The following is a 25,622-nucleotide window of genomic DNA, read 5'->3' as shown; positions in this document are numbered from 1 at the left end:
TTCTTTTTTTTACATCATATTCTTTTTATTTATTTTTTTATTTTATTTACTTTTTTTTGAGATGGAGTCTTACTCTGTCGCCCAGGCTGGAGTACAATGGTGCCATCTTGGCTCACTGCAACCTCCACCTCCTGGGTTCAAGCGATTCTCCTGCCTCAGCCTCCCGAGTAGCTGGGATTACAGGTACCTGCCACCATGCCTGGCTAATTTTTGAATTTTTAGTAGAGACAGGGTTTCAGCATGTTGGCCAGGCTGGTCTCGAACTCCTGACCTCAAGTGATCCGCCTGCCTCAGCCTCCCAAAGTGCTGGGATTACAGGCATGAGCCACCATGCCCAGCCCATAATATTCTTTGGAGATGAACATCATCACTTTTTATGGCTGCAGGTTCATTGTATGGATGAACATTTATTTAGTCCCCTATTCATGAAGAGTTTGGATTCGAGTTTTTTGGTATTGCATTTATTTTCATAAATATAATATCACACATGATATAATATTTGTAGGATACTGTAGGATAAATTACAAGTAGAATGCTGGGCCAAAAGGCATATATATTTATAAATTTTTAAAGGATTTTTAAACATTTTTTAAAAGCTTTGACCTACTTACTTTTTAAAAACATACTTTTTAGTTTTGTTATTATTATGAAATATAATACTGATTCTGAATGAGGAGCCTGGGTTGAGAAGCTCTATACTGAGCATTTCTAATGCAAAGGTATGGATTTATTTTTGCTGCTTCTGTTAGGGTCTGATCAAGCAACAAAGACATTTTCAAGAGTAAGAATATAACCAAATTACTAGACATATATTCCGACATATATTCCAACTTTTGGAAGCATTCCCTTTCATGTTAAGTATTGAACAACCACCTGTTACACACAAAGCGCTCTCCTAGTTGTAATAAAGAATATCAAGTTGCAAAGGGGATATCTCCTGCCTTCAGAGAGATTTGTCTCATGATGTAAACATGACATTATCCAGATGACATAATTCTGTGTTTTAAAAAGTGATGAGATGTAAAAAAATAAAACTTTTAGAACTTGAGGCTGAAAACAAGTTGAGGGGTTCAGTGAGTCTGCCTTCCTGGCTGTATAACAAGTCATGCCACTTGCTGAAAACCCATTCTGATTTAGAATCTTTCAGCAGAAATTGCATATCTTCCTTCAGTGAATCATTCCAGTGTTAACACTTGTACTCTCAAGAAGTATGCTGGATTTTTTGTATACTTAGATGCTTGCTGCAGTTTAGCAATTCCACTGTAATTTTTGGAGCAATGCTGTTTTCAAATAAAATTCAAATGGAAATTAATTAAATACACAGATACTACCAGTGTCATTTTTGCTTTAAATATTTAGTAGCAAATATCTTGAAATCTGTTTGCATGATTTTTAACTTAGGACAGTATAACAAATGCTATGCAGTACTTTGCTATTCTCCTAATAGTGCTTCGGTGGTTATGTGCAGATGCATGTATTTTAAATTTTTAACAGCCTTCTACTAAACAACGTACTTACTAACAGGCTTCATGCATCATTTCCTAAACAAAAAGGTTCAATTCATTAGTTACTGTGGAGGCTTTTAAATTGAATGAGAACAAAGTGATCAAGAAAGACAACCTTCATATTAAACCCTTGCCAAGATTTGACCATTCATGGAGACAATTAGCTAATCATTAACTGGACTTACGGTAGTCAAGACTTGAAGTTCCCCTGGAATATTATTTTATTGAGCCAAAGATTAGCTGACTTACAGGGCAAGGAAGAATGGAAGTTTCTTTTCCTACTGTTAGCTCTCTAAGTTTAAAGAGAAAGGTAACCTTTTACTTTTCTGATATTTTCTATTACTCTTCTAATTCATAGGGATATCTGTGTTTGCCTTACATGGCATTGCAGCAACATCATCTTCTCTCCGATGTCACCGTTCGGGGATTTGTTGCTGGAGCTACTAACATCCTTTTTCGACAACAGAAACACCTCAGTGATGCCATTGTGGAAGTACGTTTATGTGTGAGTGTGTGTACTTGGCCCTGCTCATCCCAGTTTTCCCTTCTTAACTACAATTATGAATACATAGTAACAACATTAGTAATGACGATAACTGCACACTGCATGCCATGTATTCTAAGTATTTTATGTGTATTAACTGGTCTAATTCTCATAAAAACACAGTCAATAGCACGGTCTTATCCACATTTTATACCTGCAGAGGCTAAGGAACCGAGAGATGAAGTGATTTGTACAATATCAAACAGCCAGTAAACAGGTAAACCAGGATTCCAACCTGGGCAACTGGGCCTACCACTACCTCACGATGTTTAACATGTGTTTGTTGTTTAAATAATTTCAATCCTTCTAGCTTGTTTAGAATGCTCTTGATACCAACATGAAAGCTAAGAATAAATATTTGACATCAATATATAAGAAGTTTAAATCATTTGTTATTTTACAACTGAAATAAGCTTTTTTTTTTTTTTTTTTGAGACAAGAGTTTCGTTCTTGTTGCCCAGGCTGGAGTGCAATGGCGCGATCTCGGCTCTATGCAACCTCCACCTCCTGGGTTCAAGTGATTCTTCTGCCTCAGCCTCCCAAGTAGGTCGGAATACAAGTGCCCGCCACCACGCTCGGCTAATTTTTTCTATTTTTAGTAGAGATGGGGTTTCGCCATGTTGGCCAGGCTGGTCTCGAACTCCTGACCTCAGGTGATCCACCCACCTCGGCCTCCCAAAGTGCTGGGATTACAGGTGTAAGCCACCGTGCCCAGCCTGAAATAATTTTTGAGAAATTTTATGAGGCTCGGCGCAGTGGCTCACACATGTAATCCCAGCACTTTGGGAGGCCGAGGTGGGAGGATCACCTGAGGTCAGGAGTTCGAGACCAGCCTGACCAACATGGCGAAACCCCATCTCTACTAAAAATACAAAAAAATTAGCCAGACATGGTGATGCATGCCTGTAGTCCCAGCTACTTGGGAGGGTGAGGCAGGAGAATCACTTGAACCTTGAACGTGGAGGTTGCAGTGAGCCAAGATCGCACCACTGCACTCCAGCCTGGGTGACAGAGTGAGACCCTGTCTCCAAAAAAAAAAAAAAGAAGCCAGCTGCAGTGGCTTAAATCTGTAATCCCAGCACTTTGGGAGGCTGAGGCAGGTGGATCATGAGGTCAGGAGTTCAAGACTAGCCTGGCCAACATGGTGAAACCCCGTCTCTACTAAAAATACAGAAATTAGCTGGGCATGGTGGCAGGTGCCTGTAATCCCAGCTACTAGGGAGGCTGAGGCAGGAGAATCGCTTGAACCCGGGTGGCAGAGGTTGCAGGGAGCCGAGATCGTGCCACTGCACTCCAGCTTGGGCGATAGAGTGAAACTCTGTCTCAAAAAAAAAAAAAAAAAAAAATTCAGCCACACTAAGGTTTTTGTAGTTTCTGATAGAAAGTATGAAAACATGTTTCTTGGGCGAATGGTTATAATATAATGAAAGTCCAGGATTCAAAGATGTATTTATTATAATCCCAAATTTGAAGAAGAAAAAGTATGTACATTTTCCAAGACAGGAGGATACGGATGGGAGGACCATAGAGCTGCTTCAACATTATTGGTTACATTCTAGTTCCGTAGTTGGTTGGTGTGTTCGTAGGAATTTCTTTTATTATTATACTTCAAAACTAACCTGTAAGTTACATATATTTTTTAGTATATCAAATATTACATAATAAGATATTCTAAAGTATCTGGCCGGGCACGGTGGCTCACGCCTGTAATCCCAGCACTTTGGGAGGCCGAGGTGGGCGGATCACAAGGTCAGGAGATCAAGACCATCCTGGCTAACACGGTGAAATCCCATCTCTACTAAAAATACAAAAAATTAGCTGGGCGTGGTGGCGGGTGCCTGTAGTCCCAGCTACTCAGGAGGCTGAGGAAGGAGAATGGCATGAACCCGGGAGGCGGAGCTTGCAGGGAGCCAAGATTGTGCCACTGCACTCCAGCCTGGGCAACAGAGCGAGACTCCATCTCAAAAAAAAAAAAAAATAATAATATTCTAAAGTATCTGCACTCAAAAAGTATTTAAGGAATTATACTTGTTAAAATGTGTTCATTTCTGTTAGTGAAATAAAGGTGATTTTTACATGTTTTCTATATTTTCCCAAATATTTGCAATCTAGGTGAGTAATTTTGTAATTTAAAATGCTATATTTATGTATGTATTTTCTAAAAACAGAAAATGAGCATTTTATAAATAGAAAACTTCAGTGTACAAACCTCTTTCTTAGACTCACCTTTTGAGAATGCTATTATTCACATTTTTTATTTCCAGCTCCACCTTCCCCATAGTTACTCTGTAAAGTGTGGCATGGATGTCTGCGTGAATGCCCAGACTCTGACTTGTACCTGGATACCCTCTAGGTAGAAGAAGCTCTGATCCAGATCCATGATCCAGAACTCAGGAAGCTGCTTAACCCAACCACTGCAGACCTAAGGTTCGCAGATTACCTAGTGAGGCACGTGACTGAGAATCGGGATGACGTCTTCCTAGATGGCACGGGCTGGGAGGGAGGTGACGAATGGATCCGGGCCCAGTTTGCGGTCTACATTCACGCCCTGCTGGCTGCCACACTGCAATTAGGTAAGAAACCACACAGAGCATACAGCTACCTGTTTTATTATAATTTTTCATTTTGTAACATTTATGAGATTTTTGGATTGCACAATAAATACATATTCCTTATAGAAAAATTACCAGTTATTCCCTCATACAGAGATAGCCACTTTTAACGTCTTGAGTACTTTATACTTTATAGCCTTGCAGATCTTTTCCTATGCCTGTATTTTGGATTTTGGTTTTATGGTGCTTTTGGTGTTCCTTTTACAAAAATGGATCCCTTTATACATGTTTTCTGAAACTTTTTATTACTTTATAATAGAAACAACACATACCAACATAACATGAACATATATCATCACTTTTACGTGACTGCTTCGTATTCATATCAGTATTTGGCAGCTGTTTATGAATACTGCCTACATGTTTTTTAAGATGTATAAAGGGAGAAAGAATATAAAAAATAGAAATCATTGAAAATCATGTTGTAAATGATTAAATCTTCAAATTTATAACCCATTCTAAGAAATATTATTCCTATTAAATGGTTAAAATGGGGCAGGTAAACATGGACTTACTCCTGCATTAAAACTATCTCATTCCCCTTGGGAAAAAAAATATATAAATAGTGAAAATGGAGCTCTGCAGTGAGCTTTTCACCTTGGACATTTGGCAGATATTTATTAAGTTGTTAAAAATGTGTTGAGCTTGTGTTTTTGTTTCAGTTAACTAACCATTATTTTTTTAATTGTGATGAAATACACATAGCATAAAATTTACCATCTTTACCATTTTTAAATGTACAGCTCCACAGTGGCATTAGATACATTCATCGTTGTATCAGTAGATTTTTTTAATCACCACCACCACCACCACCACATGCTCCCAGGTTAGTTGTTCACAGTGCACACAGGAGTTTTAGAGCAGGTTTCGGGAGAGTTTTTCATTTGTAAAAGACAGCTGAGGAACAAGTCCTCATTTGTTAATGGGATATTTTTAAATGTTTGCCACCACTACCAATGTAACCCCAAATCATTTGGTAATCTAGAAAGAAAACTTCAGTCTCCACTGTCATGTAGCTTAATTAATTTGCTTTTTTAAAAATATTTGCCCAGGAGGCTATAAGCACTGAATAATAGTAGCTCACTTTTTTTTCGAACATTAAATATATGCAGGGACCAATGTTCTGAGCACTTTACATCTAGTAATTCATTTCATCCTCACAGCAATCCTGAAGGTAGGTACCTTGTCATTGCCTTTTACAGAAGAGAAAATGAAGCCCGCAGAGGTTAAATAGCTTGCTTATCCATCTGATAAGAGGCTTAGGCGGGATCTGATCCCAAACAGTTTGGCTTAGGCCCATACTCTTAACAAGTAACAAGGTCAAAAGAGGAAATTCAGCCCAATGAACTGCTTGAGGAAGTGTTCTTAGAACAACTTCTTTATGCTGTGTGTGGAACTGTGTATCTCATTCATTTCCTTTCCTAGCAACAAAAGGTACTTTGTATTTCACCTTCAAAGCAAACAACATGCAATTAATATATGAAGTAATAGCCATTTGTATCAGTTCTCCAAACTATTTCTCATCTTCCAAGCAGAGGAAACACACATGGATGCTTTCCCATGGTATTGATAAAGCTGAAAACTTTATCAGTTTTCAGTATATTCTTTTAAGTCTTTTTTTGGTTTTTGGTTTTTTTTATTTTTATTTTTTGAGACAGAGTCTCGCTCTTGTTGCCCAGTCTGGAGTGCTGTGGCGTGATCTTGGCTCACTGCAACCTCCATCTCCCGGTTTCAAGTGATTCTCTTGCCTCAGCCTCCCGAGTAGCTGGGACTACAGGTGCCCGCTACCACGCCCAGCTAATTTTTGTATTTCTGGCAGAGACAGGGTTTTGCCATGTCGGCCAGGCTGGTCTCGAACTCCTGACCTCCAGTGATCCGCCCTCCTCGACCTCCCAAAGTGCTGGAATTACAGGCATGAGCCACCACACCTGGCCTTTTTTAAGTGTTTTTGACAGTGAAATCCTAGGAAATTCAAGAATGAAACACCAAATAAACAAAGTCCAAAGAAGAGAACATCATGACTGAAAGAACCACTTTGTGTATTCATTCTTAATCTTTTTTTTTTTGTAGAAAAATGGCATTTATAAAAAAGTAGAAAGATATCCCAATTGCCTATGCCATACATATAAATCAGTATGTTTATTCACTGTCAAGCATACAGTTTTTGATTAATTAATACTGTCCTTATAATGGTAAGGAGAACATGGAAATATTTTGGAGTTGTAAGGAACCTTGGAAAATATCTGGCTCAACCCTCTTATTTTCCAGTTAGGAAAATGAAGTTCTGAGTGATTAAGTGACTTGCCAAAGGCCACATAGCTCCTTAACAGGATTTCTGGAACTAGACCCAAGTTTCCTGACATCTGGTAGGCTGTCTCCCCCCAAATATGGGAGGGCAGGGGGATAAAGTCATTCCTTTACCCTTTTTGGTTGTAATCTTCACATCCCTGAATGGCTACAGCCCAGCTCAAATTCTTTCAAATATTTACTTGACAGACAATGAAAAGATATTATCGGACTATGGGACAACTTTTGTTACAGCATGGAAGAATACTCACAACTACAGGGTGTGGAACAGCAACAAGCATCCAGCACTTGCAGAAATAAATCCAAAGTAAGCGCATCCTCTGAAGATTGATAGTACGTAAATGGTTGGTTTACAAGTGCCCAATACAGAGAAAAATCTATTTTAACTTTGATATTGTGAATATCTTCAAGAATCCCCTTAAGTAGGTCATAAAAAGGCTCCCAAATATAGAGAAACAGCTTAGAAACTGCTTCCATATGCAGATTGTTATACAAAAAGCATGAGCATTATGGGAAGCACTAACATTTCCCTGGCTCTCAATATGATTCAGAGAGGAAGTCCCTGGCACTTGGTGATGCTCAGTACACAATGATTCTTCTCTTTTTCCCTGGAGCTATTCTTTAACAGAATGGTTCAACAAGATAGACTCCTAGAAGGAAATACCACTGGTTTACTGCATGAGTAAAATTAGGAGGCGATTTTAAAACATGACATATGCGAAACCTATTAAAGTTAGTATCTGAGGCTGGGCTCATGCCTGTAATCCCAGCACTTTGGGAGGCCGAGGTGGGCAGATCACCTGAGGTCAGGAGTTCAAGACCAGCCTGGCCAACATGCTGAAACCCATCTCTACTAAAAATACAAAAAAAATTAGCCAGACGTGGTAGTGGGCGCCTGTAGTCCCAGCTATTTGTGAGGCTGAGACAGGAGAATCCCTTGAATCCAGGAGGTAGAGGTTGCAATGAGCCAAGATCATGCCATTACACTCCAGCCTGGGTAACAAGAGGGAGGCTTTGTCTCAAAAGAAAAAAAAAAAAAGTTAATATTTGGACTCCTGGATATATGGTCGACCTGGTTTCCACATCAGACTCTAAAATTCAACAAAACTTAATACCTGCTGTAATACTGAATGTTGATGATGAAGGCTTTATCCCACACAGGTATAAAAGGCCATTGATTAGAGCCATTATGAAACAATAACATCTGAGTGTGAACACTACAGAGAGCATTGAAGGAGATCAGTTGATATAGTGTGTACAGGAACTTTTTTTCTAAATTAAAAGATAAGGCCGGGCACAGTGGCTCACGCCTGTAATCCCAGCACTTTGGGAGGCTGAGGTGGGTGGATCACAAGGTCAGGAGATCGAGACCATCCTGGCTAACGATGTGAAACCCTGTATCTACTAAAAACACAAAAAATTTAGCCAGGTGTGGTGGCAGGTGCCTATAGTCCCAGCTACTTTGGAGACTGAGGCAGGATTACTTGAACCCACGGTTTTGAGGCCAGCCTAGGCAACATAATGAGACCCCATCTTTTAGAGTACTAGGTTCAACACCAATTTTGGTGAATTTAATCATCATACTCGGCTATAGCAGAAACCTATATTGCCATTTGAATATAGTAAAAACAGAGAATTAAAAGGCAAAACCATTTTAATAGTATTAAATGAAAGGGCGGAGTTCAAAGTGTTCTCCCTCACTGACTACAAAGTCTGTATTCTCAGCGTGCTGAAGGGAAACAGATGTGGAGGTGCTTAGCAGGGTGGCACTCACAGGGTGGTGCTGGGAAGGCAGATCGGCCTTGACTGTCCAAGCAGTCAACACACAGAGCCATCCTAGTCTCCTCCCTGGGCCCTGCACTGGGAGGCCTGGTCAGATCTTTATCTGTCACAACATCTGGTGCTTTTAACTTGAACCAGCTGTATAGATGTTAGTGCAGGTCCAAAAGAGCCTTAGCTGAAATGAGTTTTAAAAGGATTATGAAATAGTACTTAGAAGAACATGTGAAGAAATTGAGGCTATTTAGGTTGAAAAGAAGGCTGAAGAAGGACTTGTTAACTGAAATATATAGGTAGGGAAATCATGCAGATATGATAGTGCAGGCCAAGGGAGAACTTCCCTTTCATCCTCTGAAGGGTCACTGGAAAGTCAGCTGACAAAAGGCAGATTAAAAGGAGAAATGGCATGCAAATTTATTGGATTGTGTACCCAAGCTCATGTACCCAGTCCACCAACGGGGTACACAAATTTATATACATACCATCTTTAGGTTACAGAAAGAATTGGGGGCTTGGAGCATGGCCAAAAACAGGTTATGGTGGTAAGTCCGGTTATAGTGGCAGGACAGGTTGTGGGAGGGAGAAGAAAGGAGGCCTGGCTAGCAGAGTTTGTCATCTTACAGAGATAAAACTTCACAGGTAGCAGCCCTCAGAGAGAATTGATGGTAAATGTTTCTTTCAGACCTTTAAAGGTGTCAGACACTCGGTTCATCTTTCCTATATCTTGATATTGGAGGGCCTCAGGGCAAACCAGGCTGCATTAATGCAGATTTTCTCTACAGATGGAAATCTGCCCCCAAAAAGACAGCTTTTCAGTAATTCTTGCATTTCCAGCCCTTCTGCATAGCCATCTTGAAATACATCAAAGAAGTATATTTTGGGGTTGAAATAGTTTAGTTTTCTTCAATAGCCAATTTTCAACATTTTTACCAAATTAAAAATAACAAATGTGGCCAGGCCTGGTGGCTCACACCTGTAATTCCAGCACTTTGGGAGGCCGAGGTGGGTGGATCACGTGAGCTCAGGAGTTCAAGACCAGCCTGGGCAACATGGTGAAACCCTGTCTCTACTAAAAATACAAAAAATTAGCCGGGCATAGTGGTACATGCCTGTACTCCCAGCTACTCAGGAGGCTGAGGCAGGAGAATCGCTTGAACCTGGGAGGCAGGTTGCAGTGAGCTGAGATTGTGCCACTGCACTCCAGCCTGATGAACAGTGAGACTCTGTCTCAAAAAAAATAAATGCTAGACTTCTGTTGTTATCAGAGGGTGTCATTTAGAAATATTTCAAACTAATTATAACTTTTGAGAAGTATGAAACCCTTTAACTCCTAAAGATTAGGGAAGGCAGCATTCTAACTTAACAAGCAGCAAGTATATTTCATCCCTTAAATATAGCCATTCCAGGAACATAGAGAATGATCAAGTGATGTGTCAGTATTTCAATCCTGTGATTCAGGAATCTAAGAATAAGAAGTGTCACATATGCTTACTTTGGGCCATGAAGAGTAGTTTGTTGTCATTTGAAGAACCATTAATTTTATAAGTAGCTATGGATTTTACTAGGGTCACTTTCTTTGTTAGACCTTGACAGAGGGACCCCTGAGATAAGAATTGGATATTTATTGACCCCTCCATTTTATGTGGTCAAGTTGCTTGATTTTTTTTCCTACTGTCTGTATAATTGCAGAATGCCTGATTTTTTATATATATACTTTTTTCTTTTAATATAATGGAAATAGGGAAGTCTGAATAATGTATTTTCTTACAAAAATGATAGTGCTTTTTTTTAAGACCTGCCTTTTGAGTTGCTTTTCTAACAGAAAGTAGAGATTTTGTTGATCCATCCACAAATCTTTGCATAACCAATAGCACACATTTATAAGATGGCCAGGATCAAGGTATGATCTATGACCATGTCCTTTTTTTTTTTCTTTTTTTGAGATGGAGTCTCGCTCTGTCGCCCAGGCTGGAGTGCAGTGGCGCAATCTCGGCTCACTGCAAGCTCTGCCTCCTGGGTTCACGCCATTCTCCTGCCTCAGCCTCCTGAGTAGCTGGGACTACAGGCGCCCACCACCACGCCTGGCTAATTTTTTGTATTTTTAGTAGAGACGGGTTTTCACCGTGGTCTCGATCTCCTGACCTTGTGATCCGCCCGCCTCGGCCTCCCAAAGTGCTGGGATTACAAGCGTGAGCCACCGCGCCCGGCCAGACCATGTCCTAAAACCAGTGACTCACCTTGACTGTCCTGGGGAGCTTGTAAAAAATGTGTTGATGCTTGAGCCCCACCCAAGACAGACCAAATAAATTAGAATGTCAGGATAGCACTAAAACAGGCTACACACACACCCACACACACATACACAAAACACACAACACACCTGTTTTACAAGTGAGGAAACTAAAGTTCAGAGGGGTTAAGTAATCTTTTCTGGATGTCATCACTCTAAGTGGAGAGCTGTGATCAAAGCCAAGTTTCCTGATACCAAACGCAGCACTACCACCCAGCTGTGTCGTCCATGAGAAGTTATATTTTCTTGTGATAACTCTTTTTTGCAGCCTTTTTGGTAAAATACTGATAGTTTAAACTCAAACTTTTTTTACAGCCATCCATTTCAAGGCCAATACTCAGTATCAGACATGAAGTTAAGGTTCTCACAGTAAGTACTTAGAGAAAATACTGGGAAAATTCTTAAGTCTGAATTTATGCCATGTGTTTCATTGCTAATTGGGAATTGTTTTTCTCTACTTGACAGACTTATGCTTCAAATAGTAACCAAATATGTGCATAACATTCTTTAGCTCAGCAGTGTGTATGTTTCAAAGCGAAAACACCACTGTTTCATACAGGATGGTGTGAACTATTAAAGAGGATTTACCATTTTTATTTTGGTGAAGTGCTTTTAGCAAACCGTGGCTGTCAGAGAGATGTAGCCATACATACATTCTTATGTCCTCACCACTTTTTGGTTCATCTGTATGTTCTTTTTGTGTATTCTGAAAAGGCACATGCTTAAAAGGTTAAAAATTAATTCATACCAAATAATAACTTAGCTTATTTTCTCAGTAATTCTAATTTGGGATGGTTACAGAGTGATTATAGTATGTGTGTCTATATGTGTCTGTGTGCATGTGTGAGATTTTTTTACAATTGTACTTAACACTTCTTTTATCTTTTACCTAGTTCTGTTCAGAATAGTGAACGTGGCAAAAAAATTGGAAACGTCATGGTCACAACTAGCCGGAATGTTGTACAAACAGGAAAAGCTGTTGGTAAGACATGCCTTTAGCCAGGAACAAATTGGAATCACAACACATCCATTTTCTATCTTTAATATGTAATTGATAAAACAAACAAAGTTGTAAAGATCTGTGTTATCACGTAGTAATACAAGAGTTTTTAAAATTTTTGTCTTACTCATTTGAAAAATTCCAAATTCCAAATGGTCAAACTCCATTATATCTAATAGAGAGTGACAAAATTTTCTGATGAAGTCACTGTTTTGCTACCAAGATTCAAGCTTCACCAGAGTTTTCTTCCCCCATTCCCTGCGCTGTCCACAGTTCTTTATACATGGCAGAGACTCATAATAAAAGTAGGTATTAGGAACTGCTGTCCTCTAAGGTAGTATTACACAATAAAGAAAATGAAGCCAACAGTTGGTTTTTCAAAAAGACCAACAATATTTGTAAAATCTTTATAGACTGGTAAAGATAAAAAGAAAGAAGATACAAATTACCAACATTAGGGATGAAAGAGGGACATTACTGTAGCTCTTACAGAAATTAAAAGAACAGAAAATAGGGGAATATTGTGAACAACTTTATGCTAACCAATTTAACAACATAAATGAAATATACAAATTCTTTTAAAGATTCGCATTACCAACACAGTTGCAAAAAGAAAATATGAATAGCCCTATTATCTATTAAAGAAATTGGTCTGAATGCAGTGGCTTGTACCTGTAATCCCGGCACTTTGGGAGGCTGAGGTGAGAGGATTGCTTGAGTCCAGGAGTTCAAGACCAGCCTGGGCAACATAGTGAGACTCCATCTCTACAAAAAAATTTAAAAAGTCAGTAGGCATCGTGGTGTGTGCCTGTAGTCCGAGCTACTCAAAAGGCTGAAGTGGGAGGATTGCTTGAGCCCAGGAAGTCAAGGCTGCAGTGAGCAGTCCAGCCTGGGTGACAGGGCAAGAGTCTTAAAAAAAGAAAGAAATTAATTGAATTTAACGTGAAAAGCCTTGCCATAAGGTTTTTAATTTAAACCAGGCTGCCCAGGCGGCTTCAGTTTGAACTCTGTCAAATGTTTAAGGAATAAATAATACTAGTTTTACACAAAATCTTTAAATAAGGTAATACTCCCCAACTCATTTGATGAGGCCGATGTTAGTATCAAAGTCAGACAAATGGTAGCGTGCTCTTCTGCACCTAGCTGTTTTCACTTAAAATATTTTGAATATTGTTCCACATCAGTTCTAAAATTTTTCATTCCTTTTCTATATTTTTAACTTTTTTTTTTTATGTAGTTTCAAACCTGAACATTGCAACAGTGCAAGAAACTCCCAATTATCTCTGATTCACCAATTATTTACATTTTGCCCCCATCTGCTTTGTCATACAATGTGTTGTAAAAATAGGGCATTACTACTTCCCTAGCTTCTGAAAGAGGTTGACTAACCATTACTGAACACAATTCAAAAGCCCCAGAACTAAGTAATCTTTGTGTAGGGGTCCTTATATCCCTAGTTTTCTGAATACCTAGAGAGACAGAAAACTCTACAGACTCATTTGTTAAGACAAAGAACACACAGCGCTACCACTAGGTTAGTTTTATTGCAAAGGAATGGAATTTAGCACACAAACATGTATTTCCAAACAATATGCCTTTATTTTGCATTTTTATTTTTTAATAGAAAAACTATGCTATATTATAGATTATTATAGATACATTATTATACATTATTACTTTTTAGTGATGCTGCTACTGATAGTTAAATTCTAAAGCCAAATCTCTTCTATACTCTTCTCTCCAAGAATAGCGGGAGTGTATTAGTCAACTTAAATAATTTCACTTAGCATCACCTTTTTTTCTGTGACACGGTCTCTGTTGCCCAAGCTGAAGTGCAATATGGCGCAATCTTGGCTCTCTGCAACCCCTGGCAGGATCCTCCTGCCTCGGCCTACCAAGTAGCTGGGACTACAGGCATGTGCCATCATGCCTGGCTAATTTTTCTATTTTTTGTAGAAAGAGGGTTTCGCCATGTTTCCCAGGCTGTCTCGAATTCCTGGACTCAAGCTAACCACCCGTCTCGGCTTCCCAAAGTGCTGGGATTACAGGTGTGAGCCACCATGCCTGGCCTAACATCAACTTTTGAGATAATGTTCAAAAACACAATAGACCTGGGGCAGATAGAGCTCTATACATCTTTGTGTAACATAACTTCATTTTAGATGACAAAAGCATATTTCCCTAAAGCAGTCTAACCACTCTTCCCTGTTTAGGTGGTTATCGATTATCAAGTTGGTATTTAAGATACACAAAGCAGTGTGACTTTTTAAGCTCTCTAATAATTCTGAAGAAACAGTTTGATGAATACTTTCAGAATGCTTAGGCAAGTAGGCTCCTACGCTAAAAAATCATCTATTTTTCGTTAAGACATTCCCATGGAAAGGGATTGTTTTGAAACTAAAAATTTAAATGATATTTTGGCTACTATTAACATATTGGTGTGTTCTAGTGAATTAACATTTATTGGCTGGGCACAGTGGCTCATACCTGTGATCCCAACACTTTGGGAGGCTGAGGCAGGAGGATCACTTGAGCCAAGTGTTTAAGACCAGACCCTGTCTCTACAAAAAATCAAAAAATTACCCAAGTGTGGTCACACATGCCTGTGGTCCCAGCTACTTGGGAAGCTGAGGTGGGAGGATCACTTGAGCCCAGGATGTCAAGGCTGCAGGGAGCCGTGACCACTCCACTGCACTCCAGCCTGGGCAACAGAGTAAGACACTGTCTCAAAAAACTTTTTTTAAAATTTTTAATTAAAAATGTATTAATTATGTTGGTCTTTCACTGTCTCGTAACAAAAGTTAAGACATTTTTCCTTTTGTTTTTTTCCTCCCCATCCAGGCCAGTCAGTTGGAGGAGCTTTTTCCAGTGCAAAGACAGCTATGTCTTCATGGCTTTCCACTTTCACCACTTCCACCTCCCAAAGTCTCACTGAGCCACCGGATGGGAAGCCTTGAGCAAGGCGTCAGAGGCTGCTATTGCTTTCTGAGGTTTAAGTGTCCCCTGTCTGTCTGCTGCTCCTAGGCTGTTATCAGCCACAGATCCACAGCAGGGGACCATATGTCGAACTGTTTACATGGATGTTGCTCTAAGTGAATGTTTCGGGATGCCGAAATAATGAAATCACAGCCATAGCAGGGATGGCTTTCCAGGTTGGGGTTTCAATTGACTACTTTTATTTCAGTCTGAGCCTGATTAGAACATACAGTGAACCTTCTAATGAATTTTGAGTTCTGATATTGTATATTGGTTTACTTTAGAAGAGTTTTTACTTAAGTAAATTTTGTTCTGTTTTGGTGTTTGAATATCCAGATGGTCATTGTAATTTATACTTGCTAAAATTAATTTAATTTATATTACCATTTTCTCTAAAGTTGGCCTTAAAATGTGCTTATAGAGTGAAGGGGTCATACAGTTGGGCCTTTATTATTTTGCTGAATTATATGATGATTTTTTTTGCTTTCTACCCACAAAACATTTATTAATTCACTTCCTCCCAGAAACATGAAAGTCAGGGGTGGTAGTTCTGAGGATTGGGTGTTTTATGTTTTTAGTGTCTTCTTTCCACATCCTTAAAAACTTGCTTTCAGACATCAAGGAGTATCACTGTGCTTTCCTCCTCTTTATAACTGTGCAGGTGGGTGTGCAGAGAAATAGCAGAGTGATGGTTCGATGACACTGAAGCAGTTTAACATGAATGTGTCTGTAGGGCAATACTTTCAAAGACCTGTGTGTTTATTTTTCAACCACAGTCATGTTGCAGTCTTTTACAAGCACTTTTTTTTTAATCCAGAGTTTGTGCCATCTGTTTCTCTTTTTTTGGGGGGGAGGGCGGGGGACAGGGTCTCACTCGATCGCCCAGGCTGGAGTGCAGTGGTGCCATCTCGGCTCACTGCAACCTCCATATCTCCCAGGTTCAAGCAATTCTTGTACCTCAGCCTCCCAAGTAGCTGGGATTATGGACATGCGCCACCATGCCCAGCTAATTTTTGTATTTTTAGTAGAGACGGGGTTTTGCCATGTTGGCCAGGCTGGTCTTGATCTCCTGGCCTCAAGTGATCTGCCAGCCTCAGCCTCCCAAAGTGCTGGGATTACAGGCATGAGCCACTGCGCCTGGCCTGTTTCTTTTTTAAACAGTTTTCTATTGGGTGTTTGCAGACCTACAGCTTTTCTCGTAGTCTTATTCTTCATAAAGCTTTTCAAAGCACTTAGTCTTCTACTTCCCTAACTGAAAGTCCTCCTATAATCAATCCCTACCCACTTCTAGAAGTAGCTTAAAAGAAAAGCAAGGTGATTGTAAGTATTAAATAGAAATCTCATCTTAGTTTATATTCAGCAAAGTAAGAGGCAAGAGAAGAAAACTGCAGCCTTGACATCTGTCATCTGAGAAAGGACATCTGGTTTCATGTTAGGCACATACATGCATGTGCGTGCCATCTACTGATGATTTGTACACAGCTGGACCTCGTGTGTTTGCCATGCTCAGCTCTCATTTGCTTTTCAAGGAGACCTGGGATGGCTGTTCTTAGACAGTACTTACGGGGAACAGACTGCCTTTTAGTAACAAAGGATACTTGGGAAATACATTGTATGATCTATCCCAGATTGCTGGGGAAATAAAGGAGGGCCCTGATTATATTTGGTTTATTCCTCACTAAATGTTTAAGAAGTAAATGCTCCCAAGGCATTTGAAGTGAACACAGAAACATCATCTAAATGTCTCTAAATTTTCCACTTTGTGTTTTCTAAACACAAATTGTTATTACTCATTTGAGCATAACTCAAGAATTCAGCGATGATAAACTGAAGGGCTGAATGTGAGAACTCCATTAATTCCACTTCTTCCAAGAAAGTTAACCTCAGGAAATACTGTTTGAAGAGAAGAAAGTAGTACCAAACAAAACCTTAAACAGTACTTGAATCTTTTTTGCGCTGAGACTATAAAGAATTCATTCTAACATAAGGGCCACATCATTCGTTGGAGCATGACAGTGTGATTTATGTACAATTGTTACCTCTCAGCTGCTGAAGGTCACACTTCAAGGATCCAGTAGCCCTGTGAGGGGTCGTCCAGCAAGATGCTGGTTTGTCTTTCAGTTGGTATGGTTTCTGTGATCGGGGTAAACTCCCGTCTCCCACTATTCAAAAGCAGCCCCACTCATGCTTTGGAATCCACTGAAATAAAAATAGTTACATGAAGTTTAACTTTGCTTTAATATCACTTGTTCCCATTGAATATACACTTTGATCGGACTTTCTATTAACATTTCTAGCTAAGAGTTTGACTCTTAGTGGTCACTTTACTGACTTTCAACATAAAACAAGTATCTCAGAAGATACAACTTTCATCATAGAAATGGTCAAAAGACCATAGCTATATTTCCTTCAGGTTCTGGGAGGTGGAGTTTTTCAAGGAACACTGGCCGTTGTATTGTTGGCAGGGGCCCCAAGGCAGCTCGCACAATCAAAGGCAGGAGGCCTCACCCCTGGTCCTATGACTCACACCCCCCCCCGCCCCCCACCACATACTTCAGGCTTGGATTCTAGGCTCCAAGTGGCCAGCATAGAAGCAGCAGCCTCTCTCCAAACCCTGGCTCTGTAAGCCATAGGAGCCAGCACTAGGTCATCTTCTGACATAGCCCTGGTAAAGGTGTATGTGTGTTGGTGGCCACACTTGCCCCAATGCTTGCTAAGGCTTTTGTGTCTAAGAATTATTTGTACCTAGGTGTGAGGGACCCAGGGTCAGCCACCTTTTTCAGATGTGCCAGGCACACACACTACATCAATGGCTTGGTGGTGGCCTCACCGCTATCCGGGTGACTTAAAAGAGTGTTTGGAAAATGTCCCTGGTATACTTCAATTCCTACTAGACATTGTAATGACAATGGTGTAGGTAAGGAAGAGAGAGTTAAAACTACCAGTTGTGGAATAGTAGTTGCATGTCCAAAGAAGGCTTAGAATGATTGTGCATATGCATTTGGCTCACATAACCAGCATGAACAGTCTCTCGCCATATCCATTAGTGATACACTACCCCCGCCAAGCACAGCCCTAAAACAATTCGCATCCACTTTCCTGTTAAGAGACACAGCAGCAATATACTTTGGCAGCAAACCAGAGCATATGATGTAACTTGCTCAACCTTATCTTCCTTTCCAAATTCTATACTAAGCATCTGATGTTTTTTAGAATAATTTCCTTTGGAAAGCCAAGGAAAAAGCAAATTAGGAAGAGAGAGAAGTGAGAAATTGTTGCATGGCTGAGGAACAAGGTGCTTAAAATCTGAATGAAAGTACTTTGAGAGCAGTATTTCATGTGCTAAGGGTTATAAGAATTCTTTTAGAAAGGGGTTAGAATTTTACTCTGCTAGTTACAAGTTTTAAAGTCATGCTACAGCATTATCGCCCTGGCAGGTAGGTTTTGTTACTGTTTTATATTTTGTGAATAAAAGTTGTGTAGAAGTTACAGCTAGTGGTCTTTTCCCTCTAGAGCCAGTGATGAGTGTGGGAGCACTTCAGCTCTGTAAGGGGCCAGCGTTCTGACCTTTAACCACATGAACTTACCTGCGTCAGCAGTTGCAGAAAGTAGCCTGTTACGACAGCAGCTGCTAAGCGTTGCCTGGCATTTTAGTAGGGAGAAGGTTGGGACTCTTCATGGCATCAACACTTGCATGCTCTGAATCTTTGATCAGAGATGAGGTGCCATTTGTGGCATTTCCACCCCGTCTCGTGGTAGCCTTTAAAAGTGGTAGAAGATGCTGCCCTAATTCCCCGAGGATGATTGTCATTCCATGCAGCCTAATGTGCCGCGAGGAGTTTTCTCATTCCAGTTCTTTGGACTTCGTAACATTGGAGTTGTTTTTCCATAATTTCCGGCATTCCATAAATATTTGTCAAGGACAAAGAAAAGGAATGCGGATGTTTATTCTTTTCATATGAATGACTTTATACACATGACTTCCTGCTTTCATTATGAAGGAGGGGAAACTAGTTCCCTTGTATGGTAACTCCAAAGTTAAAAAATTGTGCATGTCTGAGGGGTTGAATATATTTTGTAAAACTCTAAATACATTTGTATTTCTGTGCTCTTCTAAAGTTTACCTTTTTACTTATATGAAAGATAACTATATATTTAAATCATGTAAATGGAACACAGTGTAGGGGGTTTTTCCAATCTTATTTTTCATCAGCTTCTCACAACCACATAGTATGCTGCTCAAATTTTTTCGTGTGTGCAATATGAACATTTGAACATTTCAGTCAGGTACTGAGCCAGAAAAGGTAATTGAAGTTTTCAGAAAGCTTCTGTGCTTAGAAAATATTTTGTTGTTTTCTTAAAATACTAGTATTTTGTAGCTGGAAGAATAAGATCAAGGCTTACATGTTTCAGGCCACTTGGTCACTGGTTCCTGAATTTAGGAAACATTGGATTAATGAGTTGGTGAAGGCATTTAGTGGTTACAAATAGTTTAAATATTTATGATTAAAGGCTTTTCACAAACCTTTTCTAAGAATTTAGCTGAGAAAACAAGTTTTCTAAGGAAGTTAACTGTGGCACATGTTTTGATCAGAAAGGTAGTTTCTCTTTGCTGTGGTAGTTTTAAAGTTTGTACTAGTTATTTCTGTTTTTTTTTAATTGTTAAAATTACAAATCACATCTAATCATACTGAATTGTAAAACTTCAGTTGATTATTTTAAGCATAAATGAGAATAAAATGATCCTGTTCACCCTACCTACAGTTGGACTTGACCTGTCCTTCTAGAAGTACCCTGTGTGTTGTCCATGTGGTTTCTGGCCTCCTTCACAGTTAAACGGCAGCCTCATTTATTATTAAGAAACCACACAGAATGAACTAAAGACTCATGACTCATTTACTCTCATTTTGACATCGCCTTGACAGTGGTGCCTCAGCTTTCAAGGCAGTGACCTCTGCAGGAAGAGCCCCTTAGCTTCTGTGGAATGCTAAATGCAGGGAGCTGCAAAAAGTATCAAGCAGAGCTTGGTCACAAGATGTCTCATTAGGACATTGTCCCAAGCAACCTATTTTGCACCCGGACCGGTAAGTGTCAAAATAGCCCTTGATATTTCCACTGAAGACTCCTGGCACATTTTCACGTGTACATTCATGTACTGGGTTCCCTTACAACTGTTCTACAAAACGGGCTTTGGGATGTGCTTCACAGAAGAAGTGACAAACTTCCTTGCCCCCTGGGAATGTGTGCTTCCTTGAGTGCTGATGCAGGGTTAAGCTGGAGTTACCAGTGTTCTTTGATGCGGACCGTGAGAGCCCTGGAGCTGATGGGATAACTTGAGGACAGTGGAGCTTCCTCTACTCAGGGAAAGGAAGGCATCTCCCTCCCTTTCCAGATGTCCCCGTCAGACTGAGCTCTTCTGTGGGGATGTGATGGGTCCCTATCACCCACCAAGGAAGAGCTGCCTACCCTTCATTCTGATAGGATAGGAGTTGCAGTTATTGAATCTGGTAACATCTGGAAGGAGTGTGATTAGGGAGCCTGTTCTTTCCAAGGAAAGTTCTTTCCATCCTTCATGAAGGGCTTCTCTCTGCCTGAGGTAATGTACACAGGGTTGGGGAAGCCACTGCAGCAGGACTGACCTGTCCAACTTCACCATCAAAAGATCCTCATGTGGCACGCATAGACACTTTGTATGATCATGATGATCAGAATGGTCATGTTCTGTGTTCTTGATCCCATGAACACCTGCCTTTGGAACCACTGACATCCCAACATAACATAATTAGGACTCAAATGTTCTTAAACATTTCATTGGACTGGGCTGCACTCCTGGAGCACAAACATGTAGGCTAGGCCCGGAAAAATGATGAAAGCCACTTAATGAAATGCTGATCATTGCTGAGGGCAAGTGATAGGTACATAAGGTCTTCTTAGACTATTCCATTTGTGTATGTTGGAGAATTTCCATAATGAAGAGTTAAAAACTACTTGCTAGCCATTAAACAACTTCGTTACCCATGAAAAGGCACCAGTTCCTGTGCGGCAGACCCTGAGTGCCTGACTTAGGAATTGGCTTAATTTTGTAGCTTCTCCACGGATGCCCTGGCCTCCACAAGCCCCCTCACCAACTGAAACCTTGGCTGCTGTTGTTGCCTTCCCATCCCTCTAGTTGTTGGAGGAGCACTATTGAGAGAACTGGTAGTACACAGTAATCGAAGACCCAGCCCCAACCTCTCTTCCTCCTGAAAGTCTTCCCCAGGCTACTCTGAGTCCTTTCTAATACCTGGATTCTCAGGGGCCAGTGGCTCACGCCTGTAATCCTGAACATTTTGGGAGGCTGAGGCAGGAAGACTGCTTGGGCCCAGGAGTTCAAGACCAGCCTGGGCCACACAGGGATACCTCGTATCTAAAAAAAATTTAAAAATTAGCTGAAGGCCAGGTGCAGTGGCTCACGCCTGTAATCCCAGCACTTTGGGAGGCCAAGGTGGGCAGATCACCTGGGGTCAGGAGTTCAAGACCAGCCTGACCAACATGGAGGAACCCTGTCTTCACTAAAAATACAAAATTAGCTGGGCGTGGTGATGCATGCCTATAATCCCAACTACTTGGGAGGCTGAGGCAGGAGAATCGCTTGAACCCGGGAGGCAGAGGTTGCAGTGAGCCAAGATTGAGCCATTACACTCCAGCCTGGGCCACGAGCAAAACTCCATCTCAAAAAAAAAAAGAAATTAACTGGGCATGGTTGCATCTTCCTCTAGTCCCAGCTACGGGGGATGAGAGGGTGGGCTCAGGTGAGAGGATCACTGAAGCCAGGAGGTCAAGGCTGCCATGAGCCATGACTGCGCCGCTGCCCTTCAGCTTGGGCAACAGAATGAGACTGTCTCAAAAAAATAAAATAATAAAATACCTGGAGTCAGTACTTCCTGAGGACTATGTAAAGCGGTGCTTCCCAGTCTTGGAGACTTGCCATACAGTGTCACACATAGTCCCTGACACGTGCAGTTCCTGACCCCGTGGACCTTGCTGTTCAGCAGGTGTGGGTGGGCGGTCACTGTAGAAGGGAGAGAGTGCTGGGTGGTGGGGGAGCGGGAGTGGCGCCAACACACCACAGGGGGTAACTGCTTTTTCACAGGGACCAATAAATGTCTCTTCCCCTGAGTCTAAGTTGAGACCTGAGGGAGTTTTCCAGGTGAGGTGGGAGTGAGGGGAGAGACCATGAGACATAAGGGGCTCTGTGGCCTGGCAGAGCAGCACAAGCAAAGACTGGAAGCAGCGCGGCTTGAGGGGATGTTTTTTGGAGTGGCCGAAACCGAAATGGCAAGGAGGACAGGCTAGAGATGAGGTCAGGAAATAAGGCCATATCTGGAAGAGAGCCCTGTCAGCCCGCGGACAGGGGAAAGCCTTCAAAGGTTTCCCACAGGCAGGTGGCAGGTTGGCTGGGTGTTGCCTGTGGAAAGTTCTTTCGGTCGTGGGCACCACTGTTTCCGCTTTGCCCTTTGCCGTAAAGTTAGTGATGTTCCTCAGCTGACCTCTGAATTCAACCACCGCCCCTTTCCTTTCCTCACTGGCCTTCACAGTTTTCCACTGACTTTAAGTCACATTTGCCCCAAACACAATAAAGCCAAGAACAAAAGTCTATGGCAAGGCCCTCAGTCAAAAATCAGTTACTGCAAGAACACTGTTTTCCCGATTTCCCCAGGCATTAGGTCCGTGGAAGCTGTTGATGAAAAGAACCTGTCAAGTGACGGTGTCCCTGCCAGGAAGCCAAGAGCACAGAGGGCACTTGAGCATCTGTTTCCATTACTCTCTGACTAAGTGGAGACCCAGGAGACGTGGCACCACCGCTGTGTTTAAACTTGGAGAAAACCCGCTGTTTCTTCATGTCGTTTACAAGCACAAAGGGAGTCATTTATACATTCAAAAAGCCCATCTGCCACTAACATCTAGACTTTCAATTATATTCAATTCATAGAATTATTTTTTCTGATAAAATTTAACCACATTCGTGCTCTCGGGAATGCCAAGGTTAAAAGTGGGGCAGTGGAGAATTTCTAAAGTAGCCTGTCCACCTGCCTCCTCAGACTCTGCCCTAGAAAACCATCACTGAGCAGCACTTCCTAGAAACCACAGAGACTGAAGCAAAATTACCCCGTCCTTGGCTCTCACATCCTGAATTGGTTCTTTGTACAGGATCATCCATCTAGAAACCAAAGCTTCTGTGGCCTTGATAAACCACTCACTCTTGCTAAATACTTTCCAAATGCAAATTCCCAGGTAAAGTTTTAACAGATGAAGATGAATATTTTTTGTGTCACCCATTTTATGGTCATTAAAACCACAAGGTCAGCAGGACTAGAATTTTTAAATCTTATACATTTTATGACCTTTAAAGTGTGTTTTTTCATTAGTGACAGATCCCTCACTTTGAGACTCAAAGTGGAAATCATTTTTGAGTGTGGTTAATTCCATTCCTTTGAGCATCTAGGCTTAATCCTTAAAATTTTCTTCTGGGACCTTGTTGGAAATGAAGGATTAACTAGTCGCCACTCCTCCGGTTGGAAAACGTGTCTTTTGTTTCCCTTTTTGCTTTTTTTTTTTTCTTTTTTAATTTTTGATCTTTAAATAGAGACACAGTTCAAGACCAGAGCCCAGGCTGGTCTTGAACTCCTGGGCTCAAGCAATCCTCCTGCCTCAGCCTCCCAAAGTGCTGGGATTACAGGCATGAGCTACCATGCCCGGCTTGTTTCCTTTTAAATTGTCAAGTTAAACCCTGTGACCACCCTCCCTTGAAGGACAGGCTATTGTGTTTCCAAAGCTTCTAATGTAATTCATGGGGAACTCAAAATGGATTTCCCATATGGACAGCGTTGTTTATGGGAGCTATGTCTCAGCTCATAACAGGCAGCTCACCAGACAGCCAGAGTAGATACCGAAATACAGTCACACGTCACTAACAACATTCTGCAAAATGCGTCACTGGATAATTTCACTGTTGTGTGAACATCATCGAGTGTACTTAAAACAACCTAGATGGCAGAGCCTACTACACAGTTAGGTCATATGGTATGGCCTATTGCTCCTAGGCTACAAACCTATACAGCATGGTTCTGAATCCTGCAGGCAGTGTTCACACAATGGTAAGGATTTGTGTATCTAAACATAGAAAAGGTACAGTAAAAAGACAGTATTGTACAAAATTAGCTGGGTGGTGGGGCATACCTGTAATCCTAGCTACTTGGGAGGCTGAGGCAGGAGAATTGCTTGAACCCGGGAGAGGAAGGTTGCGGTGAGCCAAGATCACGCCATTGCACTCCAGCCTGGGCAACAAGAGCGAAACTCCATCTCAAAAAAAAAAAAAAAAAACAAGTATTGTAATCTTAGGGGACCACCATCGTTATGCTGTCTGTCACTAACCAAAGGTTCGCTATGTGGCACATGACTGTGGTATAAAGGTACTAGAGAACTGTGCAACAGATGGAAACGTGTCAAGTGACAACCTGGCAGCTGAAACCGTAACTCCCATTCGCCACAGCCCCAGCAGAATAAGTTAAGCTTCACTCAGTCTTGTCTTAACACAAAACAACTTGCTATGGGTGAGGGCTGTCTGGGTCCAGAATATAACAGATTAGATCTGTACAGATACGTGATATAAAGAAAGTGATGGGGCTGGGTGCAGTGGCTCACACCTATAATCCCAACAGTTAGGGATGCTGAGGCAGGAGGATTGCGTGAGCCCAGGAGTTTGAGACCAGCTTGGGTGATATAGCGAGACCCCTTCTCTACTAAAAATAAATTAGCTGGACATGGTGGCAAGCGCCTGTAGTCCCAGCTACTCTGAGGTGGGAAGATTGCTTGAGCCCAGGAGATCAAGGCTGCAGTGAGCTATGATGGTGCCACTGCACTGCAGCCTGGGTGACAAAGCAAGACCCTATCTCAAAAAAAAAAAAAAGAAAAGAAAGAAAGATGAGTGTGTTGAGAAGTACAGTAAAGTGCCATCATGGCAATCTTTTCACTGGGACAGTGAGAGAAAGCTTCCTCAAGGAAGTATCATTTGAGCTGCTGAAGTGAGGATGAGGCAGTGAAGAAGATGAGAGCAGATTTTCTGTCCTCCAGCCTTGGGGATGGGGCCGGGTGTGGCATGGCCTGAGATGCAGGGGAGGGGCAGGTCAGGGGGAGTGAAGCTCTAGGAAGGGGAAAAGAGTGATGAGAGAGGAGAACTGAAGAAGAATACAGCCTGCGGGGTTGCTAAAGCCAGAAGGAATCTGAGAAATACAGAAACCAGCTCCTCCTGCTCTGCCCCTGGGAGTCTGTTTCTCTTGGTGAGGCTACAGGGACTAAGGGAAAGAGTGTGAGGAGGGGGAAAACCCCTCTTGGCAGACACAGGAAAAAAAGAGAAGAGCCTGTGAGGAGCGGTCTGTGCTGAGGACGTGTGTGTGATGATGTGGCTGCCTTTCCAGGGGCAAGCGTGGGAAGTACCTTCCACCAAGGAAGCTGGAAGGGTTGGGAAAGTGCAACTACCTTTATATCAATATCACAAACCAAAATGTTTTGAAAATAAACATCAGTTTTTCTTGGGGATCAAAAGATGTTTTATCCACTTTGAAGCTGC

The 25,622-nt window shown here is 41.4% G+C and overlaps 1 protein-coding gene and 1 long non-coding RNA gene across 6 annotated transcripts in view; one reads left to right on the top strand and one right to left on the bottom strand.

Annotated features, from left to right (window-relative positions):
- The window catches only part of AVL9 (AVL9 cell migration associated), an 88,441-nt gene extending 68,665 nt beyond the window's left edge, over nucleotides 1-19,776 (top strand). For 2 of the 5 annotated variants that reach the window (XM_030796324.1, XM_030796325.1), the window contains exons 11-16: nucleotides 1,864-2,010; nucleotides 4,403-4,622; nucleotides 7,158-7,275; nucleotides 11,353-11,406; nucleotides 11,931-12,019; nucleotides 14,879-15,257. In XM_030796324.1, the coding sequence (XP_030652184.1) occupies nucleotides 1,864-2,010; nucleotides 4,403-4,622; nucleotides 7,158-7,275; nucleotides 11,353-11,406; nucleotides 11,931-12,019; nucleotides 14,879-14,994 (744 nt within the window). In that variant the 3' untranslated portion in view covers nucleotides 14,995-15,257. Of the gene's footprint in view, nucleotides 1-1,863; nucleotides 2,011-4,402; nucleotides 4,623-7,157; nucleotides 7,276-11,352; nucleotides 11,407-11,930; nucleotides 12,020-14,878 lie in introns of all 5 variants that reach the window. The other 3 variants (XM_003270509.4, XM_012496845.2, XM_030796326.1) reach the window with 3 other exon arrangements.
- LOC115830894 lies at nucleotides 308-17,138 on the bottom strand. Its single transcript, XR_004026425.1, has 4 exons — nucleotides 17,053-17,138; nucleotides 5,746-5,854; nucleotides 4,490-4,612; nucleotides 308-1,280 (listed from the first exon to the last, which is right to left on the bottom strand). It is a non-coding gene; the product is annotated as an uncharacterized LOC115830894 (long non-coding RNA).
- Nucleotides 19,777-25,622: the final 5,846 nt, after the last annotated feature.

Source organism: Nomascus leucogenys, chromosome 17, assembly GCF_006542625.1.
Source record: "Nomascus leucogenys isolate Asia chromosome 17, Asia_NLE_v1, whole genome shotgun sequence".
Lineage (NCBI taxonomy): Eukaryota > Metazoa > Chordata > Mammalia > Primates > Hylobatidae > Nomascus > Nomascus leucogenys.
Note: the sequence above shows the minus strand (reverse complement) of the source record. Positions and strands in the feature narration are given on the sequence as shown.